Genomic DNA, 12,555 nt, shown 5'->3' with positions numbered 1-12,555 from the left:
GAAATAGTAACACGAGAGGAATAAAAAAAAAAAAACATGAAGCTATATTCAGGGAGAACCAGTACCAGATCAATGTGCAGAGGTACGAGGTACAGTTAGGCACCAGGAAAGACAATAATAATAGTAAAATAAAGAACAGAGCAGCAGCAGCAAATTATGAGTGTAAAAAGTGTGTGTTTATGTTGTGTCGGTCTGCGTGTGTGTGTTARGCATGTGTCTATGTAGTGTATGTGAATGATTGGCTGTTTTGGGAGGGAGTGTCAATGTAGTGTGTGTGTGTGAGTGAGTGTGTCTATGGTTTGTATAAATAGTCWAGCAAGTGTGTGTGGGGTCAGTGCAGATAGTTTGGGCACCCTTTACTGACTATTTAGCAGTCTGGCTATTTAGCAGTCTTATGGCTTGGGGGGTAGAAGCTGTCTCGGAGCCTGTTGGTCCAAGAGCCYATGCTCCGGATCCGTTTTCCCGGACGGTAGCAGAGTGAACATTCTATGGCTTCGGTGGCTGGAGTCTTTGGCAATTTTTCGGCCCTTGACTGTGAAATTAGACTGTGAGTGAGCTCAGGGCAAACTGGAAAACATTGGATACATCGCAAATGGCGCCCTAGTAAAAAATTGTACACTACATAGGAAATAGGTTGGCTTTTGGGGTGCACATACACTTCAGGAACTAGAGAGCGTATGGTATTCTCCAGGATACAGGAAAGAGAGCAAGTGTCCCAGATCTTATCCACTCAGCAGGAAGGTAAACCAAAAGAACAACAAAAACAACGTCCACAATGACAGAGGACAACTCTGAGGGGAGGTAAATATTGTGTGGAGACTGAGAGAGACAGATATATAGGGGGAAACTCTGTACCCAGACCCAATCACCTAAGTGAGTCAAGATGTTTTATGCAACTGGGCCCAGGGCCCCTTATTCTTTAGCCCACTGTTAACCCATAGTGGGTTTCATTCAGACAAAGGCGACACACACAGTAGGCACACAGCGTTCTCCTAACAGCCTTATCAATACAACCTCCGCTGACACACACGCATACACATCCACCATCAACACAGCCTCCCCTGACACACCCTCTGCTCACATCACCTCTGAAGAGGACATTTAGCTGACATAACCTCCAATTCAATACCACACATGTACACACACACACGCACGCGCGAGCAGACACACACTCACGATTGCACGTGCACACACACATATAATATACTCTGCACACACACCCTGCAACATAAACCCATATTAGGCCAAACCTTTCCAGTGTTCTTAATACTGACGTACCCCCCACCCACACACACACTCCCAGGGGCCTCTTTGTAGAGTACAGTACCCCTCACCCACCTGTCTGGCCCTGATTTAATGTCCTCAAAGACAGGCTCTTCATCCCAAATGGCACCCTATTGCCTATGTAGTGCACTACTTTTGACCAGAGCGCATGCAAAAGCAGTGCACTATATATAGTGGCAAGAAAAAGTATGTGAACCCTTTGGAAATACCTGGATTTCTGCATCAATTGGTCACAAAAATTTGATCTGATCTTCATCTCGGTCACAACAATAGACAAACACAGTCTGCGTAAACTAATAACACACAAACAATTATACGTTTTCATGTCTTTATTGAACACACTGTGTAAACATTCACGGTGCAGGGTGGGAAAAGTATGTGAACCCTTGGATTTAATAACTGGTTGACCCTCCTTTGGCAGCAATAACCTCAACCAAATGTGTTCTGTAGTTGCGAATCAGACCTGCACAACGGTCAGGAGGAATATTGGACCATTCCTCTTTACAAAACTGTTTCAGAACTATTTCAGTTCAGCAATATTCTTGGAATGTCTGGTGTGAACTGCTCTCTTGAGGTCATGCCACAGCATCTCAATCGGGCCGGGCCACTCCAGTGGGTGTATTTTCTTTTGTTGAAGCCATTCTGTTGTTGATTTACTTCTGTGTTTTGGGTCGTTGTCCTGTTGCATCACCCAACTTCTGTTGAGCTTCAATTGGTGGACAAATAGCCTAACATTCTCCTGCAAAATGTCTTAATAAATTGGGAATTTATTTTTCCGTCGACGATAGCAAGCTGTCCAGGCCCTGAGGCAGCAAAGCAACCCCAAACCATGATGCTCCCTCCACCATACTTTACAGTTGGGATGAGGTTTTGATGTTGGAGTGCTGTGCCTTTTTTTCTCCACACATAGTGTTGTGTGTTCCTTCTAAACAACTCAACTGTAGTTTCATCTGTCCACAGAATATTTTGCTGGTAGCGCTGTGGAACATCCAGGTGCGCTTTTGCAAACTTCAGACYTGCAYCAATGGTTTTTTGGACAGCAGTGCCTTCTTCCGTGGTGTCCTCCCATGAACACCATTCTTGTTTAATGTTTTACGTARCGTAGACTCYTCAACAGAGATGTTAGCATGTTCCAGAGATTTCTMTAAGTCTTTASCTGACACTCTAGGATTCTTCCTAACCTCATTGAGCATTCTGCGCTGTGCTCTTGTAGTCATCTTTGCAGGACAGCCACTTCTAGGGAGAGTAGCAACAGTGCTGAACTTAATCCATTTATAGACAATGTATCTTACCGTGAACTGATGWACATCAAGGCTTTTAGAGATACCTTTGTAACCCTTTCCAGCTTCATGCAAGTCAACAATTCTTAATCTTAGGTCTTCTGAGATCTCTTTTGTTTGAGGCATGGTTCACATCAGGAAATGCTTCTTGTGAATAGCAAACTCAKATTTTGTGAGTGTTTTTTATCGAGCAAAGCAGCTCTAACCAACATCTCAAATCTCGTCTCATTGATTGGACTCCAGGTTTGCTGACTCCTGACTCCAATTAGCTTTTGGAGAAGTCATTAGCCTAGGGGTTCACATACTTTTTCCAACCTACACTGTGAATGTTTAAATGATGTATTCAATATAGACCAGACAAATACAATAATTTGTGTGTCATTAGTTTAAGCACACTATGTTTGTCTATTGTTGTGACTTAGATGAAGATCAGATCAAATTTGATGACCAATTTATGCAGAAATCCAGYTAATTCCAAAGGGTTCACATACTTTTTCTTGCCACTGTAGGGAATTGGGTGCCATTTCGGACACAACAGAAAGCGGCTGGGCTGAGGCAAAGGTGCCTGCTGCTGGGAGGTCTCTCTCTCTTCCTCCACCCACCCACCCACCTCTCTCTCTCCTTCTGTCTCTCTCTCCCCCACCTCTCCTTCAGTTTCCCTCCCTCCACCAGTTTCCCTCCCTCCGCTCATAACTCAGCAGATAGCAGCACCAAAACCACCCTAGCTGCTGTTAGCACTAGCTAATGATCCCTCATTACGCTACATCACAGCTCCTCTATACTGTCAACTCCCCAGCGATCCCACTCTAACACTGAGTCCTTGCCTCTCCCTATTACTGTACTGTATTATGGTTTGGGATAATGTTAGTGAACCCTGTTAGTGAAGACAAATGACCTGTCTGTTTACAACAGACATCACAATAGAAACTACTGTATTTCCATGACCACCACCAGGAAGACATAATGCCCAGAGGGGCTAAGAGCCGAGGCATAGCTAGTGAGATTTCAAATGATTTCATAACTTCCTGGAGTGGAGTGCCTCTCTAACTCTGTATTCTTTGCAGAGGCTTCCATAATAAAGAGCATGGGAGGGTTTGCAAATGAGCTGGTGGAAACAAGGAGAGGGTTTCCCACCAGCCGAGTGTGAAAGAAAGAGAGTTCCCCCTTCTCAGTATTGCCCGTGAATGGATTCTTTCTTCTGCCTCACGCTTTAAAAGGTAGGAGGGAGGCCAGTCAATGGCAAAGGTAACTAGGGATGCGTCCAAAATGGCACCCTATTCCCTATAGTGTGCACTACTTTTGACCAGGGGCCCTAATATGTTCCCACCATAAAGGGAATAAAAGTGCCATTTGGGACATAGGGGCCTTCTTGGGCCTTCTTTCACTCTAAATCCAGCACACAATAGCTTAGCCTAAGCCATCACAAGACCCAATAATGCACCTATAGGCTATTGCTGGTATTCAGGTGACTGAATGAAATACATTTTTTCTTAATCCTTTATTTAACGAGGCAAGTCAGTTAAGAACAAATTCTTATTTACAAACGACAGCCTCGGGACACTGGGTTAACTGCCTTGTTCGGGGGCAGATCGACAGATTTTTTACCTTGTCAGCTCGGGGATTCGATCTAGCAACCTTCCCAGTTACTGGCCCAATACTCTAACCACTAGGCTACCTGCAGACCCAGCTAGTGTGTGTGAGAGAGAGAAGAAAAACATGTTCTTTCTGGAATGAAGTTTCTCAAACAATAACGTGGTGGCCTCTGGAAGAAATCAGTCCAACCCACTCTCAAATCATTCCAACTGTACTAACTCAGAGTTAAGATAAGCCTATAGTTTGACATGATAAAAAGCCTACCTAGGCCTATACTGTTCTGGTAACAGCGTAAAACATTGATCACGGCCTAGCTGACGGGACATTAGAACTAGGCCTACAACTGGATGAGATCTCTTTCAGAGGGTTGAGAATTAGCCTATGTTTATAATCCCAGGCCCCGTCCCCAAAGGAGACCMTTTGCCTTCTGGTAGGCTGTCATTGTAAATAAGAATTTGTTCTTAACTGAKTTGCCTAGTTCAATAAAGGTTAATAAAATATKTAATAAAAAAATCACTCGGAACTAAATGGAAACCAAAACAGGGAAGGACTACTATTTGAACGTGTCCAATAAGGAACCATTGTTTTCGTTTTTCTGTTGCAAAACATATTGTTACAGTGTGCACTGATGAATATGACACTGCAGTTCTGTATTTTGTATCACTTGAGAATTTAGGATTGTTAACATGGATATAAATGTTCCTGTAAACCTAATACACAATAATAGCCTATTTTAGCCTATTTCATCTGAATAATTAAGCCATCTCTCACAAACAAGCTGGACAGTAATAACCTAAGTGTTATCTGGCTAGTGGCTACATCATTTCATTACAACACAAAATACTCACAATAGGGAACAAGTGCTTAAAGGAAAACTCCACCCAAAAACTATCTTTTGGTATATGTTTCATTAGTCCATTGTTGATATAGTCCCAAAATGTTTTGCATGTCAGCAATCAAGTTTTCAAGATGTGTACCTTTCAAAATACAMAAATATTGCCGGAATTATGCAWTTTGCATCATGTGGTATTTTGAAAGCTAAATATCTTGAAAACTTGATTGCTGACATGCAAAACATTTCAGGACTGTATCAATAATGGGCTAATGAAACAAATACCAAAAGATAGTTTTTTGGCGTGGAGTTTTCCTTTAAGCCTTGCCACACATTAATTCATGTAAATTCACCAACCATTTCGAATCCCACCYTACCTTCGCCGCTATGCAATCTGGTTTCCGAGCGGGTCACGGGTGTACCTCAGCCACGGACTCAATAGCCTTGGTTTCTCAAATGACTGCCTCGCCTGGTTCACCAACTACTTCTCAGATAGAGTTCAGTGTGTCAAATCGGAGGGCCTGTTGTCCGYACCTCTAGCAGTCTCTATGACGGTGCCACAGGGTTCAATTCTAGGGCCGACTCAATTCTCTGTATARATCAATGATGTCGCTCTTGCTGCTGGTGATTCTCTGATCCACCACTACGCAGACGACACCATTCTGTATACATCTGGCCCTTCTTTGGACACTGTGTTAACAAACCTCCAAATGAGTTTCAATGCCATACAACACTCCTTCCGTGGCCTCCAACTGCTCTTAAATGCTAGTAAAACTAAATGCGTGCTCTTCAACCGATCGCTGGCCGCACTCACCTGCCCGACTAGCATCACTACTCTGGACGGTTCTGACTTAGAATATGTGGACAACTTCAAATGCCTAGGTGTCTGGTTAGACTGTAAATTAAGACATTAAGCATCTACAATCCAAAATTAAATCTGGAATCGGCTTCCTATTTCGCAACAAAGCCTCCTTCACTCATGCTGCCAAACATACCCTCGTAAAACTGACTATCCTACCGTTCCTTGACTTCGGCGATGTCATTTACAAAATAGTTTCCAACACTCTACAGTACTCAGCAAATTGGATGTAGTCTATCACAGTGCCATCCATTTTGTCACTAAAGCCCCATATACTACCCACCATTGCGACCTGTATGCTCTCGTTGGCTGGCCCTCACTACATATTCGTCGCCAAACCCACTGGCTCCAGGTCATCTATAAGTCTTTGCTAGGTAAATCCCTGCCTTATCTCAGCTCACTGGTCACCATAGCAACACCCACCTGTAGCACAGCAGGTATATTTCACTGGTCATCCCCAAAGCCAACACCCCCTTTGGCCGCCTTTCCTTCCAGTTCTCAGCTGCCAATGACTGGAACTAAGTGCAAAAATCACTGAAGCTGGAGACTCATATATCCCTTACTAACTTTAAGRATCAGCTGTCAGAGCAGCTTACCGATCGCTGCACCTGTACACAGCCCATCTGTAAATAGCCCACCCAACTATCTCATCCCCATATTGTTATTTTTTTTGCTGATTTGCACCCCAGTATCTCTACATGCACATCATCATCTGCACATCTATCACTCCAGTGTTAATGCTAAATTGTAATCCACCCTGCAATCCGTCCTGGCATGCTGTCAATTAACTTCTGGGCTACATCCTGACTGATGGCAGCCCATTCTTGCATAATCAATGCTTGGAGTTTGTCAGAATTTGTGGGGTTTTGTTTGTCCACCCGCCTCTTGAGGATTGACCACAAGTTCTCAATGGGATTAAGGTCTGGGGAGTTTCCTGGCCATGGACCCAAAATATCAATGTTTTGTTCACCGAACCACTTAGTTATCACTTTTACCTTATGGCAAGGTGCTCCATCATGCTGGAAAAGGCATTGTTTGTCACCAAACTGTTCCTGGATGGTTGGGAGAAGTTGCTCTCGGAGGATATGTTGGTACCATTCTTTATTCATGGCTGTGTTCTTAGGCAAAATTGTGAGTGAGCCCACTCCCTTGGCTGAGAAGCAACCCCACACATGAATGGTCTCAGGATGCTTTACTGTTGGCATGACACAGGACTGATGGTAGCGCTCCCTTGTCTTCTCCGGACAAGCTTTGTCCAGATGCCCCAAACAATCGGAAAGGGGATTCATCAGAGAAAATGACTTTACCTGATCCCGCAGCTGAATCAACTTTAGGAGACGGTCCTGGCGCTTGCTGGACTTTCTTGGGCGCCCTGAAGCCTTCTTCACAACAATTTAACCTCTCTCCTTGAAGTTCTTGATGATCCAATAAATGGTTGATTTAGGTGCAATCTTACTGGCAGCAATATCCTTGGCTGTGAAGCACTTTTTGTGCAAAGCAATYATGACGGCACGTGTTTCCTTGCAGGTAACCATGGATGACAGAGAACAACGATTCCAAGCACCACCCTCCTTTTGAAGCTTCCAGTCTGTTATTCGAACTCAATCAGCATGACAGAGTGATCTCCAGCCTTGTCCTCGTCAACACTCACACCTGTGTTAACGAGAGAATCACTGACATGATGTCAGCTGGTTCTTTTGTGGCAGGTCTGAAATGCAGTGGAAATGTTTTMMGGGGATTCKGTTSATTTGCATGGCAAAGAGGGACTTTGCAATTAATTGCAATTCATCTGATCACTCTTCATAACATTCTGGAGTATATGCAAATTGCCATCATACAAACTGAGGCAGCAGACTTTGTGAAAAATAATATTTGTGTCATTCTCAAAACTTTTGGCCACGACTGTACATAGATTTTTCTATTGTGTTATTGACTGTACATTTTGTTATTCCCATGTGTAACAACTCTGTGTTGTTGTTTTTGTCACACTGCTTTGCTTTATCTTGGCCAGGTCGCAGTTGTAAATGAGAACTTGTTCTCAACTGGCCTACCCGGTTAAATAAAGGTGAAATAAAAAATAAATAAAATGTAAATCAAATCAAAGTAAACTTGTCACGTGCGCCGAATACAACAGGTGTAGACCTTACAGTGAAATGCTTACTTACAGGCTCTAACCAATAGTGCAAAAAAGGTATTAGGTGAACAGTAGGTAAGTAAAGAAATAAAACAACAGTGAAAAGACAGTGAAAAATAACAGTAGTGAGGCTATATACAGTAGCGAGGCTATAACAAGAGGAGGCCACGCAAAGCCCAGGGGAAGGAGCCATTTCCCACCTTCCTAAACACACACACACACACACACATTAGCCACAGCAGCCCCTCCCCCAGTCTAGATTCACCTCCCCTTTACCATAAAAGTAGAAAGGTGGGGTTTGTTATTCCTCAGCACCATTTCATTAAAGGAACACGTACGCACACACACATACATACATACATACACACACACTGTATATACACACACACCCTCAGGGTCTAGGATAAGGGGAAAGTGAAATTTGATGTCTCCGGTTACAGGTCAATCAACACAGTTAGGGCTACTGTGGCAAATCTCTGCCATTGAAAGTGTGAATTAACCCCTRTTATAATCAACTAGGCCCATTTAGCCAGCTGCCAGTTGCAGCTACATCAAAGTCAAAGCAGAATGTCTTTAATTTAAATACTCAAAACATACTGGTAAATAATTAATATCTAGACTATCAGAAACGGTTTGTAACATCTAGGCAGTCKTTGAGGGTGTGACTTTACACGTGGATTTGGCTCGTCTTTAATCAGGTGCAAGTCCCAAATGGCACCCTTATTCCCTATTCAATAGAGTACTTTTCACCAGAACCCCATTGGCCCTGGTCAAAAGCAGTGCACTACATAGGGAATACTATGGCGCCATTTGGGACATAGACAGTGAGTCTAAGTGAAATCCTAAGCAGCTACAGGGCCAGTGCTGAGAAGGCTGTGTTTATACTGTGAAGTATGTTAACACGAGCCCACATTCCTCTATTCCCAAATTGTCGTGTTAAAATTACAGCCTCGGCAGAGAGGCGTGACAAAAGCAGCGCGCTTAGGGATGGCCGGCACCTGTTAAACCCAGCCAGGACACACACACACCGTCCTCCTTGCTGCCAGTTGCTGAACCTGATGCCCTGATTTTTACAGCTGCATGGGCCATAATATCAGGACCGAGTCTCAAATGGCACCATATCCCTACATAGTGCACTATATACGGAATAAGGTGTCATTTGGGACGCCATTTGGGACGCAAGCCCAAACCGTCATCTGTCAAGGCAGGGTACTGAGCAGCCTTGGTTCGTATAAACTGTACCTTAGCAGGAGGTCTTGCTCACACACCACACACACACACCACACACACACACCAATGTGCTTGCATACTAGTCTCTCCAACAGCTGGTAGAATAAGTCCCAAAATCGGAAGTAGGCTATGATACCATAATTGGCTACAAGATGGAAATAGCAGCTTAACTACAAGATTCAAGTACCCGAGAAGAAACAGCATCAAGGTAATGAAAACATCCCCCCATGTACGGAGGAGAGACACCACGTGACACCCTGCCTGCTTCTAACATCTTTTGATTTGCTACTGGGAGGGAGAGCTTCATGAAATAACACTGTTATTTTCCATTATTACGCATCAATAACGTAAGCATATCACATCAGTCCAACATGTAATTAATTATTTCAAATGTAGGCCTAACGCAAATTATTAATACGAAGCGGGACAATGTTTATTTTTCAAAACAATAAAAAATGACAGAATGACAAAAAATAACACTGAAGGGTTTAAAACATAAGGTGTAGGCTAAAATAAAACGGCATGAAGACGTGGACCTCAACCCTATGGCCCGCGGTCAACCGTCAAATGATCGTTGCCCGTCATAGAATAACACTAAACATGCCTTGCTATCATAAATGACACGTGATCGAATAGACTGGATATATATTAAAACAATAAAAAAATGACGCAGTAATATAAAAACGATATAGTTCGAGGCACCTTCATAGGTGTTGCATCACCTTGCATACCTGGCCGTCTCATAACATAAAAAGCAGCAGCCCCGCCTTCACTGCAGTAACGGTACACACCGCCATTCCATTCCATCGACCCACTCGGAAATTGCGTAACGATATCATTGAAAACAATAGATGGAAAACATTTAGCTGTGTGCTGTCTGTTTCACAATATTGCTATCTATTACTGGAAATAACGGAGTCATTCGCATCCGCCTTGTGTACTGCTTTCCTTTTCCGTCACAACCTATTCTTCCCTTGCCCGCACGGTGACACACACACAGGGCGGTAGGCTACACGAGAGTAGATTATACATCACTTGTTTCGACAAAAAGAAAAAGAACGGAACAAAAAACATCCTAATCAAACATCAACAAATTGGACATCATCATGCATGTTTATGAGTGAAAAACCCCGCGAGAACAAAACCAACAGTGAGAAACCAAGAATCTACTGACGCTGATATGCACGGATAAACTAAACAACCATTCATGTTTTTCTACCTGCACAAGTTGCCATTTGCTGCAGCGTATATTGGAGTCTTTTCCCTCGTCTGCTCTAGAATGAAGATAGGTTTAAAATAAACAAATACTTTCCCGCAATCTGTGCCAATAATACTGTAAAGATAAATGCCGCAGGTAGGGTTTTATAGGAGGACATTTGCGAGCCCCGTTTTCACTGTTCAGGTGAACATGTTGATGGCTCCTGCCTGCGCACGGACGCTGCCTGGGCGGCACGGCGCTCAGCTCTGTGTCACATCTTGTGTCGTCAGCGGCCACAGGAAAAGGTGCTTTCCTGTTTCCAGCCCTCATCTCACTACTCGAATAACGGTACTACCTATAATATTTTATTGGCCGGTAGGTAGAGTGAAAGTGAGGAGGATAGGTAGAACACAGGTAGACACCCTCCAATGAGAGGGAGCTACTCTTTTCTGATCAAATCTAAAGTGGAATCCGAGCTACAATCATTTGCTGACAAACGTCATAAAAATCAAGTGAATGATTAGGCTACATCGAAAAAATAAATTGCCGTTCTATGCTATTGTAGGTAAAATGTTGTTAATTGAGCAAACTGAGTATCATTAGCCTGTTTATGCTCATGTAGCAATTGAACTATTCAATAAATAAAAAATATTTCGTGCAGTGTATTATTTATGTGTTCTGTTACCTTTCATTCACGTGAAGTTTGGGTCGTTAGACAGAATGTCCAGGCTGCGTTGTTGCTGCTGCATAACTCGATTCCTTATATAGACTGCAGCAGTTGCTCACACACATAGGAAGGCTATGGGCTGTGTGACGCCCATTTCTTTCATGCATTGCTTGCACCACCCAGAATAACAGGTAAGTACTAGCCTAGGCAATATATCAGCTTCTCTTCCACATATTAAAATCATCACAAGCTATTCAACAAGCTAAATTTGAGGACTAACATGTAAAGTAAAACGGATCAGGTTAAGACCAAAACAAAGTTACGCTACCTAAAAAGGAGACCACGAGAAGCCCGAGTGTGATGTATTCAAATCTAAATGGACAAAAGTGGACTAATACGACAATACTTTGTACAACACAGATCTCCTACCTTAGCAAAAGCCTCGACACCAATGCATCAAACAGTGTTGCGTGCGGGATAATAGAAGGGGCTGCTGCCCAAGTCACAACACAAGCCCGATTAAATGTATTTTATTTATCTAGTAATATAGGCCTAATGCAAGTCCAGATTGACATGCAACTAGTGAGTGTACAAAGTCAAATGGAAGAATATACTATGCATTCAAATAACTCTGCTACCTGTAGCAAAACACGACAGACTAGCTATTGCCATTATCTCGTAATTTTTCAGTAAAATTACAGGTGGCTGAGTTTAACTGAACTGAATGTCTGGGACASCAAGTTAGCAAGCTGTTAGCCTGTTAGCTTAGAAGTTTTTGTTGAGTAAAAGCGTAGCAAACGACAGGATTTCTGTTTACAAATATAACACATTGCATCTCGTCTCTTATACAAACAAGGTGACAAGTGACCGTAAAAGAAAATTGGATCGAGGAACAAAATCAGTCTCTCACTCAAATCCACGGGATGAGAGGTGCGTATAACGGTACGCTCGASCAGTGCTGCTGCGCTAGGCGGAGAGAAGCGAGCCAGGTATAACGGTACACACCACATTTGAATATACGTACTACTTTCCAGCACTTCAACTCCCTAAAACGTGGGTCAGAAAAGTCCCAAAGTCGGCGAACACAGTTGAATGAACCCAAAAGTACGTAGTCCATCTCACTTAATCGTTTCCCGTCGGCTTACGGAGTTTGGCTTACCGTTATTCCTCTTCGGGTTSGCCTGTTTTCTGCGCTTACACCTGGGGCCATCCGCCATGATCCTTTCGCTCTGTCTGAATAATGCCTGCCGGGGCGAGTCACCTCCTCTCTCGCCACCTCCCCCCGTACCCCACTCCRCTCTCCACTCCACCTCCCTCCCTCCCTCCTCTGRACCTGGTTTACGACACTTTCTGCTTTACGACATCACATTATCCAGTCTCCTAACCTACTAAATTCTTTCTCCTAACCTYCAGCGTAAATTCTAACCTGCTACGAAGAAGTCACTTCSGTARCGAAGTGGCGTGAAAAGAGTGTTTCC

General features: G+C 43.4%; 1 protein-coding gene across 1 annotated transcript in view; it reads right to left on the bottom strand.

The window, feature by feature from the left end:
- The window catches only part of LOC111979533 (zinc finger E-box-binding homeobox 1-like), a 106,664-nt gene extending 94,309 nt beyond the window's left edge, over positions 1-12,355 (bottom strand). The window contains exon 1 of the mRNA XM_070448751.1: positions 12,237-12,355. Within this exon, the coding sequence (XP_070304852.1) occupies positions 12,237-12,294 (58 nt within the window). The 5' untranslated portion in view covers positions 12,295-12,355. The remainder of the gene's footprint in view (positions 1-12,236) is intronic.
- Between the last annotated feature and the right edge of the window lie 200 nt (positions 12,356-12,555).

Source organism: Salvelinus sp. IW2-2015, linkage group LG19, assembly GCF_002910315.2.
Source record: "Salvelinus sp. IW2-2015 linkage group LG19, ASM291031v2, whole genome shotgun sequence".
Lineage (NCBI taxonomy): Eukaryota > Metazoa > Chordata > Actinopteri > Salmoniformes > Salmonidae > Salvelinus > Salvelinus sp. IW2-2015.
This window is presented reverse-complemented; position numbering and strand designations above follow the sequence as displayed.